This window comes from Talpa europaea (genome assembly GCF_964194135.1).
Source record: "Talpa europaea genome assembly, chromosome: 15".
NCBI classification, from domain to species: domain Eukaryota; kingdom Metazoa; phylum Chordata; class Mammalia; order Eulipotyphla; family Talpidae; genus Talpa; species Talpa europaea.
This window is the reverse complement of record NC_140083.1, coordinates 37467250-37489607: the sequence shown is the minus strand read 5'-3', so window position 1 is coordinate 37489607 and position 22358 is coordinate 37467250. Positions and strand designations below refer to the sequence as shown.

Sequence of the window (22358 nt, the reverse complement as noted above, 5' to 3'; positions counted from 1 at the left end):
AATAGGAAATTGATTTGCAAAGTTAATTTATATAATTGGACCTTTCCTAATAATTAGTAGGCAGTTATGTAGAAAGAGTTCATTTTGCTCCTTTGAGGAATAAAAATTCCAAAAGTTGTAAAAAAGAGAAAACGTACATTTTGTTAGGAAAAATAAAGGTTATTGAAGACCAATATTTTTTTTTTTTTTTTTTTTTAAAGAGACGGGGTCTCCCTATGTTGCCCAGGCTGGAGTGCAGTGGCTATTCACAGGCGCGATCCCACTACTGATCAGCACGGGAGTTTTGACCTGCTCCGTTTCCGACCTGGGCGGGTTCACCCCTCCTTAGGCAACCTGGTGGTCCCCCGCTCCCGGGAGGTCACCATATTGATGCCGAACTTAGTGCGGACACCCGATCGGCATAGCGCACTGCAGCCCAGAACTCCTGGGCTCAAGCGATCCTCCTGCCTCTGCCTCCCGAGTAGCTGGGACTACAGGCGCGCGCCACCACGCCCGGCGAAAACCAATAATATTAATTGAAAGTATGACACATTCTGATTTTCTAAGGCACCATTTTTACTTCCTTTCCAAAACCGTCATTCTCAATTATCTGACCCAAACTATACTTACTCTCATCTTTTCTTTTAAGATTTATTTATTTTTATACAAGAATTGGGGTGCAGGCCAGAGATGCAGGGGATGAAAGGATTCACCAGAGACAGAATGGGGAACAGAACAGGCAGATGGACCGAAGAACACTGCTGAGGGGAGCAGTGGGTGAGACAGGAGAGGTCTGTCCCATCATGTGGGTTTCTCCCTGGCCGCCTGGCCAGCCCAGAATTGAACTCGTGCTGCAGTGGCTGCAGATTGCTTCATAGGTTGTGCCTTAACCCCTGCGCCACCAGGGAGGCCCTTTACTCCCATCTTAACATTTATTTCTGTATCCCTGGTATCTGCCATTTAGCTCAAGAAATATTTGCAGACAAAATGAATGAATAAATTAAATAAGTCAAACATCTGTCTTGATTTTAATATTATTATGTTGTGTAATAATTTAAATATATTTTACTAGTATAATTTTATCTTCATAACAGCCTTTTAAATTAGACATTGTTAGGACTCATTTGACAAATGAGGTAAAAGGGAAATAAGTTACATGGTCCAAATTAATAGCTAGAAATCAATGGAGTTGAAAACAGAATCCAAACCATCTTATTCAAAATACAATTGAAAAACTATATGACAAAACAAAAAGAAAAGAAGGAGGGAAAGAAGATAAGAGAAAGGAAAAATAGAGGGAGGAAAATTTATTCCTGAATTTTCCATGTCAAGTGGCTATCATACCATTTATCCTGCTGAGAACTCCTTAAACATCACACATTAAGCCTTTTAGGGTATCTCACATGTCTCTAAAATATTTCAGGCCAGCAGACAGATTAAGAACACTTTCAAGCAACACTATTCTATATGAATCATACAGAGTGGGAAGCAAAAGGAGTTTGCAGTTGTAGAAAAAGTCTCTTCTCTCCTACATTTCAGCAGGTCACACTTGCTGATAAAGTCAGGTCACATAATCAAGTCTTATACTTGCAAGAAGTATTTACAACATGATTTAAGTCTCAATTTCAGGTTCCAATTCATTCTCATATTTTTTCTGCATTCGTCAATATTCCACAAAACTTTAGCTCTTTCCTAACATTTACAAGTCAGATGAGAGCATCTTCCCAGTTTTACTATAGTTGTAAGGGTGGAAAGACAGTATCTATTGGAATCATTATTTAAAGAAAGAATAGCCCACTGAACTTCTCATTTTTAATCAATAATATTTGATGCTTTTTTCCTTTCTTTGTCCCTAAAGCAGATGGTCAAATGGTAATTTTCATGAATACTGATAACTGGTTTCATATTGTGGAGTCACAAGATGTAGAAAGGAATCCCTACTATTCCCAGTCTCCTTGTAGTAAAAGAAAAAGTACCAGCCTCTAAGTTAATAATATTTTTGTGATTTGGTGAGGAAAATAGTTTCCTGCCAAGGGCAACCCACATGTAAGAACTGATTGCTAGGTGACACACTCCTACAGAATGAGATCTTATTACAGAACCTATCGACACAGAACTCTAAATTGCTTAGAAGCGCCACTTTCCTCTTCCTGAACCCAAACAGAATAACGATAGAGTATTGATGAAATTCTGTCTGCTTCAGGTGCATATAACAGTTCATTCTTAATCCAAAGTGATTTATCAGGTACAGAGAGTGATACATCCTAGAGCTTAGAGATCATAACCTCAGATTCTGACATACCCATTACTGAGACATCATATTCTATCAGCAGCGTTGCTTCTTGTCCACATTGTTTAAGAATACTCATTGCTTCAGCGTGCGTGGTTCCCAGGAGCCGAATTCCATCCACACTGAGCAACCTATCACCAGGTTTGATCGTGCCTTCTCTGAAGAATGAATAAGGGAAAGTCTTTATTAATTTAACATAATGAAGCTTAGCATTAATAGTCACTTAGCCAAAGTGGTTTTTCACACCCGTTCTGCCATCCATCTTTTGCATTTGCATTTTCTTTAAGCCTCCAGTGTGACAATAAGAGAGTAAAGAGGTAACCCCGTACAGAAAATTGCTGCAATATGAAAATCAGTAATAAGAAAATAGCTACACATTAGCAAATAACTAAGTTACCCAGAGTTACCTCTTGGGGTGCAAGAGTAAAAAAGGCACATTTTCCCTTTTCTAGGTTTTTGCCCAAATGTCTAAAATTGACTTGTTAGAGCCCAGAAAACAGCATTTACCTATTTTCCCAAAGGCAGGTGAGCAAAAAAACTTGCTGATTCCATTCAATTTATTATAGTGAACCCAAGCAGGAAAAGGAGTGCTGATGAAAAATTTCTCTAGTCTGTAAAATTTCCTGCTGATTTATAAGGCTCTTTGGTGATCATTAAATTGATTCAGTCTCAGATTCTCTGGAAGAGGCAGGCAGATACTATTATCCTTGCTGTGACCATAGGAACCCAAGGCATTAGGAGATGTGGTCTCAGGACCTTAACGACCCTACTGAGGAACAGCCAGGGAAGTTTCCCGATTATAATTCTCCTGCCTCAGGGACAGTCATGGAGATGAGAAAAGCAAAAATGGGGTGAGTTTTACAAATTTAGGATTTGGAAGAAATAAAAACTACCTTTTAAATATCTTTCCCTTAGATATCGCTAAGTATTTTTTTAACTCCAAGTATTTGACTCTAAATTTTTATTTTAAATTCTTCTATTTCCTTTAGTCCTAAATTAATTTGTTAACATGTTGTTCACAAACTAGTAGCCTATTTCTGACATTTCTGTCAACACTAAATTTAAATGTTAATAAGAACTAGAAATATTCTCATTTGGTTTAAGAAGAATAATTCACACGATAAAAACCAAAAAGGAAAAAGGCAAAGTTTTCCTGGAATTTCTGATTTTGTATTATTCTCCGCAAAGGCAAATATTATTAATATTTAGCATTTGTGAGAAACCAGTGTCTTTATTTTCTCTCATTTTATATTAAACATTGTTTAAACAAGTGAGCTAACAGTACACGTTTGAAAGAAAATAAATCTGAATTCCTATCTTAGTTCCTCCATGTCCTACCTGCAAGTTATTTAATCAGATTGGGCCTCAGTTTTGTCATCAGTAATTATGGACAAAAATAGCTCATGTAGTGGGTGGATGTGAGGATAAAATAAAATCACGTGTGTCAAGCACTTACACAGCTCTTGGTACATGGTAGACGCTCATTAAAAAGTATTTATTATTATTACTATTTCTATTGCTTCACAAAAGTTTTTTAAAATTTCATCCTTGCCTGAAACAGTGCAAAGTCATGGGTAATCAGTGCATTTTCCTCCCACTCGTCAACAATATCTGTTGTCAGGAGTTGTGTTTCCTAACTATTATGGAGTCAGATTTTGCTGTGGGAAATTAATACGAAGGTAAAGTATCTCTGGAGACATCTAAATTACAAGTTTATTTGGAACTCCCTTCGGTTTATGATAAGAAAGCTGAAGGAGTATTCAAATTAGCAAGGAAGAGAAAGCTCGAGAGACTGCCTTTCCTTTTACTAAAAGCCACTCTCATTCTGACATAGAGAGTCATCACTGAAAGGTATTAATGGTGAGAGAATGATGATAATAATAACACGTGTCAGAACACCACTGTCTATCACTCTAGATTAGGAGATTAGCAACTGGAGATGGGGCATTTTAAGTGACTGCCTATCAAGAGCCAGCCAGCTGCCTTCTGTTAAGTACTGCTGGTCTGTTAGGCCCTGCAAGGCACCATGTATCTCCAATCATTGATAAAACTGAAATCCTGAAAGGCAGGCATTATTATTGACATTTTGTAATGGAGGCTACTGAGCTCAGAATAGTTAAGTCATTTGCTAAAGACTTAGGGTGGTAAGATTTGATTCCGGACTCTTCTTTCTATTGCAGCTGCAGCCTAAACTGTTTTTGTTTCCACATGGTAACATATTTACTTAATATCTATTTTTTATTATGAAATTTCTCACTCATTACTTCTCTGCCAACGTTCCCCGCTTTCTCTAATCTCTGGCTAGTGACACAGAAAGATGCAGTTACCTGTCAGCAGGCCCTCCAGGACGAACGCATGTTATCACAACTGGCCGGGATTTATTCCTATCATCATGTGCACCCCCTAGCCAAGAAAGAAGAACAGCTTAAAACATGCTTTTATTGCTGCCATTTAAGAAGTTCACTTACAAAATGGGAATGAAGTACATTTTATTGATGTATGGGGGAAAATATGCAAAGTTTTCCTTCTGGCATATAATAAACAATCCTGCTCATTTTCACATTCTCTGGATAATACTTAGGAGTGCTATCACGGGGTCAATGATTTCTCTTATATGTGAAACACAAGTAACCAGAGCAAATGAACTAATAAATTATAATGAAAATAACTTAGACTCTGAAAAATATGGTTGTACCGGAGGGGAAAGAAAGGGTGGAGGGGGTCGGTCCGGTAATAGTGGGAAGGGCACTAGAACATTGGTCGTGGGTAAAGTGAAACTTATACACACATAGAGGTGTGAAGCTGTACCCCAAAATCTGTATCATGTTATAAATCAATCAAATTTTATTTATTTATTTGGAGAACAGGAAAGGCAGATTTATTGAAATGCACTGCTGAGAGGAGCAGTGGGAAAGACCACCTGCCTAAATCAATAAAATTTTATTAAAAAGATAAAATAATAAAAAAAATCTTATTTATGGAATACGTTTTTGAACTCATAATTTCTTTGTCTCTCTGTGAGAGTATGGCTATTGTCAGGGGATATGCATAAAATACATGAACTAATGTGACAAGAGCATTTAGCATCACAAGTAGCAGCCCTGTTAGAACAGTTGCCAATTACGTACAAAGCATCTCTGGTGCCTGCTCATCTGGGTGTTAGTGCAGGTGACTAAGTCTACAACCTAATGCAAAGAAAGCAAAACCTGAAGTCAAAGAAAATAGTCCAAGAAATTAAAAAAAAAAAGAAGCGAAGAAAAACATTCAAGTGCTGAAGTGCCTCCATTAAAATTGGGATATTCAAAATACTTGGGCAAATTTGGTAGATAGCTCAAATCAATTACAGTATTTAAATGGGAATTTAAATTTTACATAGGGAAAAATTCTCCTTAAGAATTCTTAGAACAGGGGCCTCCCTGGTGGTGAAAGGGTTGAGATGCAACCTATGATGATATCTGCAGCCACTGCAGCACGAGTTGGATCCCTGCCCAGGGAGCTACTCACATGGTGCAGCAGACCTCTCCTGTCTCACCTGCTGCTCCCCTCAGCAGTGGATTTCGATCAATCTGCCTGCTTTGTTCCCCACTCTGTCTCTAGTGAGTCCTCTCACCCCCCCCCACACCTCTGGCCTGTACCCCAGTTCTTGTATGCATGAATAAATAAATCTTTTAAAAAAAGAATTCTTAGAACATAGATGTTTTGAGAAGGAAGGTAATTTGTTATAAATTAATATTTTTTAAACCCAAGAACCCCTTGCACAACTTCCATAACCTCCCCTAGTCTCCACCTGAGGCCCCCCAGTGTCGGTCTACTTGTTAGCCTTGAGGCAGCCCATCCCACACCTGCACACACAAGTAAATAAGAGGGTTCTTCCTAATATTCAACTGACACTTCCTCCAACTTTCATCCACTGGTCCTTATTTTATTATCTAGGGCAGTGAACAAAAACAAAAAGTTCACTTCTCCAAGAAAGTTTTCCTGAAAGTTGAAATCAGTGATGACACACCTATTCTGTTTCATCTTCTTAAGGCTGAACATTTCCAGTTTTTTGACCAATATTCATGCGACCTGCTTTCTTTGTATATCACCATCCTGGCTGCCCATCTGGGTAGTCTCTTGTTTGCCAGTAACTGATAAACATGACTATTACTGTCAAGTATTCCTTCCTTAACGTTTACTGGTAGAACAGGCTGACATTTCATACTTGGCACACATGGAAAGGTCAACGTAAAGAACCCAGCCTAAGAAAAAATTGAAGGGCTTCCTGCTCCTGATGAAGGCAAATGTTTCCTTTATGTCCTCTACTGTTAGAAGGGACTTATTTAGTCTCACAGATCGGTAACCATTTCAGTATTTTTATCCTTTCATTCAGTTTGCTGGCTTCTTTTAAAATTCCTCTCTTCACAAAACAACTTTCTCAGGAAGAAATTTAAAACGAAAGTCATGACAATAATTTGCAGCACATGCTTTCCCTATATTTATATAAATATTATTATGTCACTTTACTTTTGCAAAGTTATAGAGAAATAGGTTTCTTTTTCCCCGAGGAGGCTTTGATTTAGAAAAGGTAAGGGACTGAAGATAGCAGGAAAACCTTTCCACAATTTTAACTTGATGTAGTAATCAAATATTAAAGTATGAGATAGCACTCAATTTCTTGATATGTGACGCCTTATTATTATTTGAAATAATGAAGCAAGTTTAGTTTGTGATTCTTGGAGGTTCTAGAAGTTTGGCGCTTCAAAGCAAAACAAACTGGCCCCTAGATCAGGGGGATTCTCAATCCTGGGTGCATATCAGTATCACTACCTGGGATGCTTTTGAAGAATACCAAAGGCAGGGCCATAGTCCAGAACAAATCTAAATACCAGACTCCGTATGTTAAATGAATAGACCAAAGGACAATTCTAGAGTTGAGAATTAGACAACTTCCCTTGTTCAAAGCCAGAGTGCTTTTCATATTAACTCAAACCATTTCCCTTAGCTTGGTGGCAAGGGAGTGAACTGAAATTTAATTTTCTAAGATTTAGGCCAAAACAACATTTTCATTTTATGGGCACGGTTCTATTGTTTGAGGAGTCTGGGTTTTAAAACCTGTGACATACAGCATTAGACATGCAACTCAATTCACAGTAACATGAATGGAGCTGGAAGGGATCATGCTCAGCGAAATAAGCCAGAAAGAAAAAGAAAAATACCGGATGGTCTCACTCATAGTAGAAATTTAGAAAAACTAAATAAGAGACCAGGAAAAAGACTAATTATAATAAAGTAAAAATCAAAAGTAACAAGCAACTATAAACCAGAGACACACTTTGGGGGGCAAGAGGAGGGATTAGGGTCAAAACAAGGGTGGTGGGAATTGTATGGGGATTATAACCAAGATAGAAAAGAAATGCAACTCCATTTACCAGCTAAAAGCCTATCTTATTGTTCAAAGGCTTATTGCAATTAGTAAGAAGAAATTCTCTAGAACTAAATGAACATGCTCCATCTGCAATATCCTCTTCTTCCTAATGAGCCCAGTGTTCTCTATTGATTAAGTTTAGTTCAAATCTCATCTATGTCTTAACGTCTTATCTACCATGATGATTTTTACCCACAGAACTTTTTCAACCTGCAACTCTTTTTGAGATTAACCATTGATTCTCTCTGTCTTTTTTAAAGATTTATTTATTCGTGCATACAAGAACTGGGGTACAGGCCAGAGTTTTGGGGGTGAGAGGATTCACCAAAGAGAGAGTGGGGAGCAGAACAGATGGATCTACTGAAATACATTGCTGAGGGGAGCAGTGGGTAAGTCAGGAGAGGTCTGCTGCACCATGTGGGTCAGCTTCCTGGCCGGGGATCGAACTCGTGCTGCAGTGGCTGTGGATAGCTTTATAGTGCTGTGTCTTAACCCCCTGCGCCACCAGGGAGGCCCTAACCAATGATTCTTAAGGGCTGTGTGGTGGTCACCTTTAGAGCAAGGAAGACCCTCCAGGTCGGCCTTATTAACATTATATTATCAATGATCTTTAGGTGGTTGTGGATATTAATTACTTCTATTTTTTTTAGTACTTATAGATAAATTACTGCTGGTTTAGCTCTTTCTTTAGCATTTGAGTTGCTATTGATTAACCACACAACAAAGTGATGAATACTTGCAACAGCAGTATTTTTTATGGTATTTTTTCCCTAATGCTGTTCAAGAGTACCTCTCATTCATATTTAAATTATAAAGCCAGATTTGTATATAATACCAGCCAAACTGAAAATTTGGATTAGTTCTTTTATACAGAAATTTGGGAATAGTTTTTGGGTCCCTGGCTCTATGTAAAAATAGGACCTGTTCAGAAAAATATAATATCTACTCGTCAATGAGTTCCCAGTTGCCCATTTTCTTTACCACTCACTTGAATTCTTGATCAACTTATGTCTTAAATTCACTGGACTGTAATTCCCTGTAGATGGGGTCTTGTCTTATGACTCCATAGTTCTTGGCACTATGCTGACATGTTGACATGTCCTTAATAAATATCTGAGTGATTTGCCAAAAGATTGACATAGAATGGAACCTACCCCTTAAACTCAATTATCTGACATGAATCTATATAAGTGAACACATTTCTTTTATTCCTTGATACATGTCTATTAGGATGTTGAGTTAATTTTGCTGTTTTAATAATTTTTGATAGAATTTTGACTCTAGTTAAGTAAAAAGTGTAATAGATAAATAAATATCAAGAAGTGTGAAATGTTAAAAAATTTCTGATGTTTCTATAGCTCCCTATTGAACCTTACTGCCATACTAGGAATTACAAGTACAGATGTATATGTAGTCTTTAAGGGATGAAATTACCATACAAAAATAAAATATTAGAAGCCAGAATCACAGCTCAGAATGAATGGTTTCATAGATACATGGGAGCCACTCCAAATCTTTATTATTAATGTCAACTCATAACTAAATGATTTGAACTGATACACACAGGTGCTCAAGGCATTAGATCACTTTCAATTCACTTTTAGAAAGCTACAATAACAAAATATATTTCAGGAAAAATTCATTTAAACAAAGCCATACATAACATTTTTTTGCCTCAGTGATATAGGAAATTATAAAATAGAAGACAAAAGACATGTAGAAAAGTGGAATATTATTATGATGATTGAGATACAAGGTTTACAAATACTGGCTTTTCTTTATATTAATGGGCTGAAAATAATTCTAGGTCTTTTGGATACTAATTTTTCATTCATTTCTTTATTTCTTTAAAGAAGACTGGGTGCAAGCATTATAAGTTGACTTTACTTTTGGGAAAAATCAGTTTTTTGAGAATATCTAATGCTTCATATATTCTATCACCTACCTCGAATTACAAAACCAAAGGTATTGCCTTCTTTATGTAATGTGACCTCCACGGTACGGAAGATAACACTGGATCCTTGAACAGCTAAAAGCAGAAGAGAGGGAAATATAAGTTTTAAGTCATAATATCATTTCTAAAATTTTTAAGATAGCAAAAAATTATAGATCTCTGTTGCTAGTAGTTCTTGTTTTGAGTAATAAAATGGCAATAACTTCCTTTAAAGAAAATGTAACAACAACAAAAAAAACAATTGGAATGTAAGACTAATACCCAAAATCATCATCTGCCTTAAGTGACTTATATAGATCCAAGTGGCATTAAAATCACAGGTATTTAATTTTCTTCTGTGTATCCAGTTTACAGATAGATAGAAGGTAATATTCACATTGTTAAAGCCTATATAACAAGCAAGATAAACTTCATGTGATAAATAGAAACCTCCCTTTGTACAATGTAAAAACAATGTGATTTTTGGGCCTCCCTGGTGGTGCAGGCAGTTGGGTGCAGCGCTATAAAGCTGTCTGCAGCGTCTGCAGCGCTGGTTAGATCCCCGCTGGCCTCGGAGTAACCCACATGGTGAACAGACCTCTCCTGTCTTGCCCGCTGCTCCCCTCAGCAGTGCATTTTGTCAGTCTGCCTGTTCTGTTCCCCATTCTGTCTCTGTTGAATCCTCTCACCCTCCCACACATCTGGCCTGTACCCTGCTTCTTGTATAAATAAAATAAATCTTTAAAAAAATGTGATTTTTATAAAATTTATGCATTTTTAAATACTTTTGCAGTTAGCATAGGAAGAAAAAGTTTTACTCTCAGATTGCCACTAATTCACTTCTCACATGATACAGAGCAATTAAAGAAAAAACATGGAGGGCCAATGAAATTCAAAGTGCACTTAAATTATTACTACTAATATAAAAAAAGATCTACTTCATTTTATTGGAAGCTATCATGCTTGCTGGTATTGCTTTATTGCTGTCATTTCACAAAAATGAAGTTGCATTGCTAAGTTGCAATCTCTAATTATATTTCTCACAGTATAAAGATAAAAGTTGTATGAAGGTCTAGACACTAAAACATTCTGTAAGTCTACTTTCAAAAAACTAGTGAGTGATACTGATTATAACAGTATAGTATTGTTGAATTTAAAGGCATTTCCACAACTTTATATTTTATTGGTATAGATACATGGATATTTTTACTCATAGAGATTATGTTTGCCAACTGCATGAGATGATGGTTTTAGATCCTTGAATTTGTACAATGACATCTGTTTACCTAATGTTGTGTGCATTATCAACAATATAATTTTTATATTATTAGTAGATCCTGAAGGGTTCATTACATAAAACTATCAACAAGAAGTAAAATTTAAAGGCATCATTTGAAAGACCTTCTCCTTGCCAGGTATAGAAACTAAAGTAAATTTCATTAGGCATTGATTACAATTGTTTTTAATGATCAAATTCTGAATTCCCTTGGGACTAGACATGATTTTGAAAAGCACACAGTTAAATTCACAAAACTGCACACATCCAGCTGGACATGAAGTACAATGAGAACTTGGATCTGCTGAAAAACAACATAAACCTACAGCTGAACAAATGTTGTGGTACACTGCTGATTTAATTAAATGTCATATTCTTGCTACCAGGGGATTTTTTAGTTTATTCTAATCAATGAGGAACAGTACATACAAATAGCTAAAAGTGTTGAAGTACAGTTTTAATTAAACAAAAAAAAATTGAGTCCAAACCAAATGTTTTCTTATTTCTATGACCCAACAAATCACTTGAAGATATTAATAACATGATCTCTGTGTTCTACCAGCAAGGGAGGAAAGGCGAGGATATGGGAAGAAATAATGAGCTCTACTATGTGCCAGGAATCGTGCAAAGTGGTTTACAAATATTATTTCCTTTAATCATTAAATCAACTTTCAATTACATACAACTAAATTCTAGTTCTGGGCCACCTGTCCTTGTTGGCTCATGGCTATTCTGGGAATGCAAAGCGTTGTAATTTTAATTTTGCTACATCTTGCTGACCACAAAATCATACAGTCAAATCCAAAGTCAACCTAAAGACTTTGGAGATTATCTACAGCTTTAGATTGTCCACACTACTGCTGCTCATCATTTACAAAGATAAATGTGAATGCTGACCACATTTTAATACACTTAATGAAACAGATTTGGTGTTTATATTTTTACTTGCATAACTGGCTCTTGGTGACTGCATTTTCATTTTTGGTACCAGGACATCCTATGTTGCCAAGTAAATTTTACTCATTACTTTAAATGTGCATATGTGGCACTAAAGATGCAATTAAGGGGCCTCCCTAAAGAAGCAAATCTGGTACCTAGAAGTGCTAAGTAGAAATCAATTTCACAATGCAAAAATATTCCTCTTTGGTATGTTGTTTGTACTGTTGTCCATTGTTTCTATATATAAATATGCATGTACTTCTGACTATGAACTGACATTCTCTGTTTTACTAGATGAGATACAACTTCTCTGCCTCTCCTACTCCTATCACAGTAGGAGAGTAGGAGTTTGTAATTTCTCAACTCATTACCTTGGGCTTTCCCATGTGACTTGCTTTGGCCAATCGGATGTTAAGAGATGCAAGCTGAGGCTGAGATGTGCTCACGTGGTACGGCTCCTCCTGCTTCCCCTCTGTCATGGCCACATGACCATTCCCTGGGTAACTGCTGCTCCTGTAGACTAGATGCCCAGGATGAGCCAATGGAGGAGACCCCTCTTCCCTCCTACCTTTTCCCTCTTCCTCTATCATCTATGTCTCTTAGAATTGAGAAGTGAGGGCCTCCCCTGGTGGCACAGCAGTTGAGCGCTGGGCTGCGAAGCTGCCTGCAGCCTTTGCAGTGCTGGTTCAATCCCCAGCTGCCAGCGAGGGTCCCACATGCGCGCAGACCTCTCCTGCTGCACCTGCTGCTCCCCTCAGCAGTTTACTTCAGCAGTCTTCCTGTTCTGCTCCCCTCTCTGGCTTGAGTGAATTCTCTCACCCTCCCGTGCTTCTGACTGTACCCAGTTCTTGTATAAATAAATAAATAAATAAATAAATCTTAAAAAAAAATATTGACAAGTGAGAAGACCATCACCCAGACGTGCTGTAACACATTTATTGTATTCAAGGAGGACACCTGGCATAAAGCAAATGTAATTTCATTGATGGTTGAACAGTGAGGACTGCCTTTGCCAATCAGATTGGGTGGCTGGCACTTTACATAAAATAAACGAGGTAAATCTGTAGCTTCAAGGTTTGAATAGTGTTTAGAGATGGTAAAGTAAACAACATGTCAGAAATAACATGCTTTCCAACTACTGAAGCTTATAATAAAGAAATTTAGGTGTTAAATAAAAATGGATGAGGAATATGTAATATTTCAAGCCCCATTAGGGGTGATATAACCACCTCTAATATGAAGTGAAGGCACTTCTCTGGACCAGCTTTTAATACACACATACCTAAGATACAATTTGCATCTTTTTTTTTTTTTAAAGATTTATTTATTTACTTATACAAGCACTGGGTACAGTCAGATGCACGGGATGGTGAGAGAATTCACCAGAAACAGAGCGGGGAGCAGAACAGGCAGACTGACAAAGTACACTGCTGAGGGGAGCAGCGGGTGCAGCAGGAGAGGTCTGCGCACCATGTGGGACCCTTGCCATTGGCCGGGGATAGAACCAGCGCTGCAGAGGCTGCAGGCAGCTTCACAGCACAGCGCTCAACCGCTGCGCCGCTAGGGAGGCCCATAAGATACAATTTGGTAATATATTCTCTACATACAACCTCAAAGTGTCACAGAATCTTAGCATCCAAAGATTAGAGCTCATGTAGATCTGCCATTTCATTTTCATAAAGAAACTGAATCTCAGAAATGTTAAGTGGCTTGTCTAAGGTTTCCCTGCCCCCCCCCCCACACACACACACATGCACACACACCTTTCCCTTCATTTTTTTCTGGCTAGACCTCAAATTGCTGTGATTCTCCAGTGAGTTACAATCCTGGCCTGGGGCAGCTTATCTCTGGGTAGTCAGCTCTCTCCCTGGACCTCCCCGATGGCAGCTTGCTCCTGGCTCTAGCTGTCTGAGCTCAGTGAAGGGGAGCTCAATAATCCCTTCAACCCTCTCTGAACTCAAAGACCTATTCATTTATCTAAACAAAATAGAAAGAGACAAAAATAATCCTCAGAAAATAGACCTCTCCTATCTGGTACCTCCCATAACATTCACATACTTTTGTGCTTAAAAACTTTTTTCCCCTGTTCATCAGTTTTATTACATGAGAATAGAAAAGCTGGTTGGAATGATTATGATGGGCTTTAACCCCAAAACATTTCTGATATACATCCTCTACTCTTTAACCCCACTAATGTTATATTTATTCAGGATATCACTTTTTTGAGAATATGCCTCTGGGCTCATAGTCTCTGGCCTATTCTTTATTTGACTTCCTAAAAATGATTAGTCCAAAAACTCAGATCTGAGGATGCTGTTCCTTGGCTTTCTCTTACTGTCTTCATGACACCATCCAAGTTCCACCAATGTGGCCTATCAGGCGCTCCACTGTTTTATTCCTACTTGCCTCACTGGTCTCATCCCTAAGGCTCTCTCTATCATTTCCTTTGTTCTCCAGAAGCTCCAACCCATTTGTGTTCAACCTGTGTAGTGGATTATCTTCTTATCTTCTTGCTGTACCATCTTCCTGGAATATTCTTTTTAATCATTTTCATAAAGAAACTGAACCTTTAAATCTATCCAGAAACCTTAAGCTCATCCATATATTTGATACATCTCCACTATAGGCCTTTATCCCTGAAAGCTATAATAAGAGGTCCTTTTAGAAAGACATGTTTTTTTAATAGATATGCATACCCCTGGTAGTATGAAAATGCTTAATCAAAGAGCAATCGCTCTAGAAAGCTGGCTTCTCTTAACTCTCTGACAATGGTATGAGATAGAGTTTCAAAGCAAATTAATTCTTTTAAAATTTGAGAAAACACAGTACTTTCAATGGAATAAAAATAATTATGGTAATAATGATTGATGCATATGATGGCTGAGTATGAGATGATGATCTAAATACTTTATATGACTATAGCATTACATTTGTACAAAAATTCTACATTACCATAGATAGTCATTTTATAGGTGAGAAACCTAAGGGTCAGAGAACTTTAAATAAAATGTCTAATATCACAAAGGAAGGGGCAGAAAGGACATTTAACTAGTGACACATTTTTACTGACATTTAACAAGTTCTTAACATTTTATTTTACTGCTGACCCTTGCTGAATATGAAGGATCTTGTAAGGTTTGTGAACACAGATTTAAATTGATTCTGTTACATAATCAAGTCAGATTTTCATGTTAAGAGTGGGACTTATGACTGGTTATATACATTCACTCCTGAGTATTCTTGTCTGTTCTAAAGCTTCAAATACTATCTATATTCCCATGACACTTCAATTTATGTTTCCAGCTCAAATCTTTTGCCCAAACTTTAAACCACAATATCTAGCTCTTTTCTTGTCATTTTCTCTTGCCTATAAAACAGGCACCTCAAATACAGCTTTTCAAACAATATACTTACATCTTTCTCCTCAAAAATAAGTTCTGCCCACATTCTTAATTCTCCAGGAACAGCAAACCCATCTTTCTAATTGCTCTGGCTCAAAACCCTGAATTGGTTCTTTTTTTCTTTTTCTTTTTTATAGAGGCATGTTTTATTTATTTATTTGTTTGTTTTTGTTTATACATGCACTGGGTACAGTCAGAAGTGTGGGAGGGTGAGAGAATTCACCAGAGCCAGAGTGGGGAACAGAACAGGCAGACCGATGAAATACACTGCTGAGGGGAGCAGCGGGTGCGGCATGAGAGGTCTGCGCACCATGTGGGACCCTCCTCCGGGTGGCCAGGGAGCAGCCGGGGATCGAACCGGTGCCACAGAGGCCACGGGCAGCTTTGCAACCCAGCGCTCAACCGCTGCGCCACCGGGGAGGCCCCGAATTGGTTCTTGACTGCTCTGTTTCTGTACAACCCACATTAGATCCATCAGGGAGTCAATCCCGTTAAAACAGGTGGAGACTGTGATTGCTTTTCAGCATTTCCACCACCATCTCCTACCTGGATCACTGAATATCAGCCACTCAACTGGTCTCCCAGCTTCTATCCTTGTCTTTTACCGTCTAATCTCAACAAAAATCATGTCCCTCCTTTGCCCCATTCAAAGCAAAAATTTGGGGTATCATTCAAAGCAAAAATTTCCTGTATCATTCAAAGCAAAACTTAAGGTCCTTCCAGTTGGATAGGACACACCTATCCTTCTACTACTTCTTGTGCTCATTCTGTCCCATATTGCCTTTCTTAATGTTTCTAGAGCAGCCCCACATACATTCCTGCTTTTTGATCTTAGCGCTGGCTGCTGTCTCTTTCTGGAACCCTCTTCCCCCAGAAATCCATATGGTCAACTTTCTCACCTCCTTCAAATTATTGGCTCATGTCATTTCTCAATGAAACTGTTCTTAGTTAGCTTATTTACTATCACAAGCTCTTCCCCCGCCCATCCCAGCACTCCCAGCTCCTCTCGCTGCTCTGTTTTCTCTTTCCAACACCATTCATGACCCACAGCATTCATACTACACAAGTTACTTATTTACTTGGGCTTTATTTTCTGTTTTTCCTGCAGAATGTAAACTCCACTGATTTACCCCAAATCCCTAGTACTGAGTGCTATGTGGAATATGGTAAATGTTCAGTAAGTCAGTGCTCAACTAATGAATTCTTATATACTGTTAATAATCAATCTGGGTTCTCAGCAGTACAGAGGAGCAAAGAGCTTTCCCAGAGTAGCACCCATGTAAATTGCTTAATAATAGGAGAGGTGGTACTAGAACAGCATAGCTAAAAGGCAGGACAAATATGTTCGGTTAAACATTAGGTATACCTCCCAATATGGATTTTGGAGTCTGGGTTCATATATTGAGTTTGCTGCCTACTGCTGTAAAGAAAGATATTTAACTTAAGCCTCTGTAAAATGAGAATAGTACTGCCTATTTTGTAGTGTTGATTGATTTATGTACTATTCATCAAAAATTATCAAGAATAGTGCTAAGCACTGTTCTAAGTGCTTTCCAAATACCAATTCATTTCATCTTCACAACATCTTCATAACAACAAATATTACCCCCATTTTCCAGACACAGAAACTGAGGCAGAAGCTTAACTAATTTTCTCAAAGGCATGTAGTTATAAAAAGGTGGAGCTCAGATTTGAACCTGGTTATCTGGCACCAAAGTGGGCTCCATTATCCAGATTTTCCTTGTGATGAGGACTTAAATGAATCAATGTGAATTTGGTTTCCTTATAATGCCAGACATTTAGTAAGCTCTCAAAATGTGTTGATTGTTCTTGTTGTTGTTATTATTATTACCCAATTACTTGATTATAGTGTATTCTGAATCTATTTTCATACCTCACTAATTAACATAACTATACAAGAATCAATATAACACACACTAAACATGTTATTCCCTCTTTCTTTAAAAAAATATTTATTTATTTATTTATGCAAGAACCAGGGTAAAGGCCAGATGCGTGGGAGGGTGAGAAGATTCACCAGAGATAGAGTGGGGAAGAGAACAGGCAGACTGACAATACACACTGCTGAGGGGAACAGCGGGGGAAACAGGAGAGGTCTGCCACGCCATGTGGGACCCTCGCCGGCCAGCCGGGATGGAACCGGCACTGCAGAGGCTGTGGACAGATTCACAGTGTGGCGCTCAACCGCCTGCGCCACCAGGGGAGGCCCCTAAACATGTTATTCTTAAGCCTAGTCACTCAGTATAAAGCCTGGAGGTACTTAATGCAGAGAACTTGTAAATATGTTGACTGTTAAATGAGAAGTAGCTTAAGTGGCAAATACAATGTTCACAGCTCACTTTAATGGAATAGGAGCACTAGCTAATTTCATTGTATACATGCACTTTTTAATTCTTCCTGAGTAGGTTATATATTTATCAACTCTAATATTTCGTTTGGGGAAAATCATGGCTCTGTTCTACTCCCCGGTCATGATTACTTACAGACAGGAGGCAGCTCATATTCAACTTCGAGAACCACTCTTTCCCCGACATTCTTCAGCAAGCTGATGATCTCATCGTGACGGAACTTTGCCAGGTTGATCCCGTTGACAGCTTTGATGTAGTCACCCACATCCAGCTGGTCACTTCTGCAAAAAAAGAGAAAGCCACTCAGTGGGCCCATCCTCTCCACAGGACTGTCTGACTGTATTTTCCACTTTCCTTTCACGAATAAGCGGCAGGCCTGGGCGCCTGACACAGCACAAACCCCAGCCTCCCAAGATGGTTGAGGACACCCCAGGGTGGGTGAGAGAGAAACAGATTTTTTTTCTCAAGCCCACTGCTAGACTTTGAAAGTCTTGCCCTGGGTCAACTGTGGCCTCTTTGACTTGTTTCTAACCTTTTGCTCCTTCCATTTTTAAAGAGCACCATAAAACAAAGTAAAGAGAAAATGGTTTTTAGTTGTGTCGCCTATAAAGCATTGATTCTCTGGGGGCAGGCTATTCAGATCCTGGACATATGAAGAGTTTTTCTTTTTTCTTATCCCCTCTCATTTTTGCTGCCTGCCTTTTGGGCATTTCACACTTTTCAATAGCTTCTCTGGGAATTTGTCTAGAGCCAAAGAAAGGGTCAGCTCACTTTGCAATTTATTGCTTATAGCAGGACTGGTGAAACAGGATTTGGTGAAGACATTCTAATGAGAGGCTTGGGTTTCTATAACATTCCTGTCTTTCTTCATGACCATAAATAGAAGTTTGGCCATATTGGGGCTTTTAGTCAAATTTAAAATTCACATCACTGACAAAGCAAAATACTTACATAACAACTAGCACACACTAAACTAAGTGAGGCAGACAGGGAGAGAGAAGGGTTGAAGGCTGAGGATAGCAATGGGGGAATTCATGTCACTGATAAGGGCTTTACATAATATTTTCTCCCCAAATACAAATACCTAATTCATTTATTTTATGCAAGTCCAGCTCCAATCACACCTCCTTCAGAGAGCCTCCCAAACCCCAGCTCAGCCTGCGGTGCAAGCGGTCACTCCCTCCTCACCTTGAGTGATGCTTACTTGGCAACTTAATAGCCTTGTGCTCTGCAATAAGTCCTGTGTTGCTACTTTTTACTATTACATAACTCTATTATTGCTCCCCAACTTTTCTTGCTTTTTCTTGCTTTTTATAGTCTATCTTCCCTAATAGACTGTAAGCCCTTTTAGGGCAGGTATCTTATCTTTATTTTGGCTTCCTAACTATGAAATGGTCCTTAAATAGTGAATATTTGATGATTGATAATACCCGATATACTGGCATAGCCTACAGTATTTTATTTATTTTTTTAAGATTTATTTTTATTTATGCATACAAGAGCTGAGGTGTAGGCCAGAGGTGTGTGTATCAGGGGGTGGGGAGTGTGGTGTTGAGAGGATTCACTAAAGACAGAGTGGGGAGCAGAACTGGAAGATCAACTGAAATCCACCACTGAGGGGAACAGCAAGCAGGCAAGACAGGAGAGGTCTGCGGTGCCATGTGGGTCAGCATCCTGGCTGGGGATAGAACTCATGCTGCAGTGGCTGGCAATAGCTTGATAACCCCTGTGCCACCAGGGAGGCCCAGCCCACAGTATTTTAAATTATAGCATCAATGCAATTCGAAATGATATTCAGCTCCCCATACATACTTGCTTTGGGGGCTATATATGAGAAGCTCTGGAGACACATGAAGGCCTAGCATCACTGTTTGACTGCTATGGAGAAGGAAGCCTATGGTGAAAGGAAATTAAGGTGCTGTGCTGATATCAGCCTGTACAAACAAGTTAATCATCAAACATAATCACTATTTCAGATGACACTTTGTAAGACAAATACTCTAAAACTTAATTTAGGATAACATGGACAGGACTATTGGTATCCAGGATTGAAGGTACATTAACCTCATTTTTAATGAAACCTGACCATTCTAACCCCTCTTTCTGAGCTAAATTTGGAATTTGTCTATATGGCAAGCCCACCACTGCCCAACGGCCAGGGCATTCTGTCTTTGGCAATAACCAGTGCAATTTGCAGTTCAAGGGAACGAGGACAAAATAAGATCTTCTCTAAGCCTGTCCTTTTGGAAATCACCTCTTTGTTGTGATGAAAAGAAAATGTTGCAACAATAAAAACAGAGAACATAGGAGACAAGGAAAATTTTTACGTAGAAACTTGGGGTTGAGCCTCCCATTCTTTCTAGGCTGGCCTTGTCCCGCTATGGTAGCATGTTTCCCTCCCCCACCCAGCTTCCCCGTGTCATTATGGGTCCTCTGTTCCACATTTAGATGACCAGAGGGTCTTATTTCTGCAGGAGCTAGTCTGCTGCTCAGTGGCACATTTGGAGACTAGATCCAGATGGGCATCTTCAAATTAAAATCTTTTGTGGAGCTGGTTCCTCCTGAGATGACAGGAGACTCTCCCTGGTGACTCTTGCAAAGGCCAGAAAAGCCACATTTCTGAAACACGCCCCACTGTGCTTCTGCCTGGCAGATGGCAGTTGTCATTTATTTATTAGTGACCTTTTCTGATGGAGCTTTAATTTTTGAATTAATTACACCCTGTGTTCCTTTTCCTACATTTCCCTGGGATGCAGTTACCTAGCAGCAATTCCTCCTTGCCGCAGATTAGATACTCTTGGCTTGCCATCCTTATCAATTCCTCCTGATACTGTCAGCCCGAGGGTCGTGCCTTCCTTCTTCATCAGTTCAACGACGGTGGAGCCCTTGAATTCCTCTGTTAAAAGAAAAGCATTTGCCTTATTAAACAAGCGTGGAAGCACAGATGTTTTGTGTGTGGTGAAAGGACACCTCCCCATAAACTCTTTCCACTTTTTCTTTTATGAGAAAAGATCTGTGGCCTCTTTTCCACTGCAATTTGCAGACTATCTCATAAAGATGTGCATGCGGATAAAGCTGAGGCAGATATTACATTATAAGTTATTAAAATGGGCACCAGTGAGGTAGTTCACCCTGAAGTTCACAATAAGTAGTCTGGCATGGCTTATGTACAAATGATAATATTCACCCTTTGTTTTCTGCCATTCTCAAGTGACTTTGTCTGGTTTCTCTTCTTGTAACTCCAAAGGGAAAAAATTGAGAATTGTGAAATAGGGACTAGAATATATTTTAAATAATAGTACAAATGCATAAAGCACAACAGCAGACTTCAAGTTCATGGTACATTTCAGCTGAGGGAGTCAACTGACACAAGAGAGCTTTCTACAGGTTTGGGAAAAATCGTATTGACTCTGCACCTTTTTTACTTTACAAAAAACCAAGTACAACATCTTCATGTAATAACTCACATCACTTCTTACAGAATATACCACAATGTGATAAGGTAGGGTTGGTCCTCAGAATCCCCAGGTAACCACCATTAAGTCCCTCATTCTCTACTGACAAAGTTTAAAAAACACCACTAGTCTTGTGAAATAATGTCTATATGCCAGGAAGGAACCCAAGTTTTTTGAGTTTAGACACAATAGAACTTTAAGACTATCCTTCCTTCCAGAAATAAAAATAAATAGAGTCAACTCTTACCTATCTAGAAGCTAATTACAATAAATAGTGCTTCAAAATTCTCTATAATGTTATTCTCCACTGTATGCAAACTTTTTAGATATGGGTAAACTGGACAACTTTCCAGTTTCTCCAAAATAAGGTTATGAATCAACTTATAAATTCTAAGATATCAAAGACTCATATTTAAATGCAAGAACAGATGTTTCAAAGTCAAAAAATGAAAAGATTACTTTGCACACCCTATCCCCTCTTCCATTATATATAACAGTGAATTATTACTTCAAAAATCTACATCAATTCTTATCACAAAGATTTTTAAATTGTCACTGCTGATGTACTATCCCACTAATCCATGAAAAAGTCAAATTTTGTCAGGGAGGGAAATACTCTCTCATCAGATCTAGTATGGCCAACAGAGTACTTGCAGAAAGAAGGCTACTCTTTCCTCAGTGATGTACAGGATGTCAGGTCCAGCTGGGGCTTCCCAGACTGCCATGTCCTTTGACTCTGTACCCTGCAGACCATTGCTGGAAACCCTTTTCTGGGCAGGTTTACAACACTGTATACCTTTATTGCCCTTGCCCTTCATAGCAGAAGCCAAGGAAGAGTCTACAAGTGCAAATGATGCCAGTTTCATTTACTATATTTTATATGGGATTAAAAAAATGACTGAAATTCAACAATCAAAATCCCATCAATGCATAAGAGCCCGGTGTCTTTATATCACTGGCTGGAAGCTATGTAAGGGATGTCCATCACCATGTGCATGTCGCATATGCCCCCTTGAAACAGAACAAACACCCCCTCCATATCCCACACAGCACACACAGACCCAAATGACATTTGAAGAGATGTACAAAAAAAGCCCCAACAAGCCCTTTGTGGCAGAAGGCTACATATAAATTATTTAAAAAATAAAGTTAATAATTAAAGTAATGAAAATTACATAATAGGAGATGACTGTTCACATTACAGAGACATAACATGCTAACAATTTTGCCCAAAAGATTTCTTTGCATCTTCTTTAAATATGTAGTGTGATCCTGTATATTTAAGCATTTGATTATAGATCTTTACTCT

The 22358-nt window shown here is 38.6% G+C and overlaps 1 protein-coding gene across 15 annotated transcripts in view; it reads right to left on the bottom strand.

Moving 5' to 3' along the window:
• The window catches only part of GRIP1 (glutamate receptor interacting protein 1), a gene marked incomplete at both ends in the record, with an annotated part of 674847 nt that overhangs the window by 138673 nt on the left and 513816 nt on the right, over nt 1-22358 (bottom strand). For all 15 annotated transcript variants that reach the window (XM_084256509.1, XM_084256515.1, XM_084256502.1 and 12 more), the window contains 5 exons: nt 2282-2427; nt 4597-4672; nt 9622-9705; nt 17730-17875; nt 20355-20490. In XM_084256509.1, the coding sequence (XP_084112635.1) occupies nt 2282-2427; nt 4597-4672; nt 9622-9705; nt 17730-17875; nt 20355-20490 (588 nt within the window). The remainder of the gene's footprint in view (nt 1-2281; nt 2428-4596; nt 4673-9621; nt 9706-17729; nt 17876-20354; nt 20491-22358) is intronic.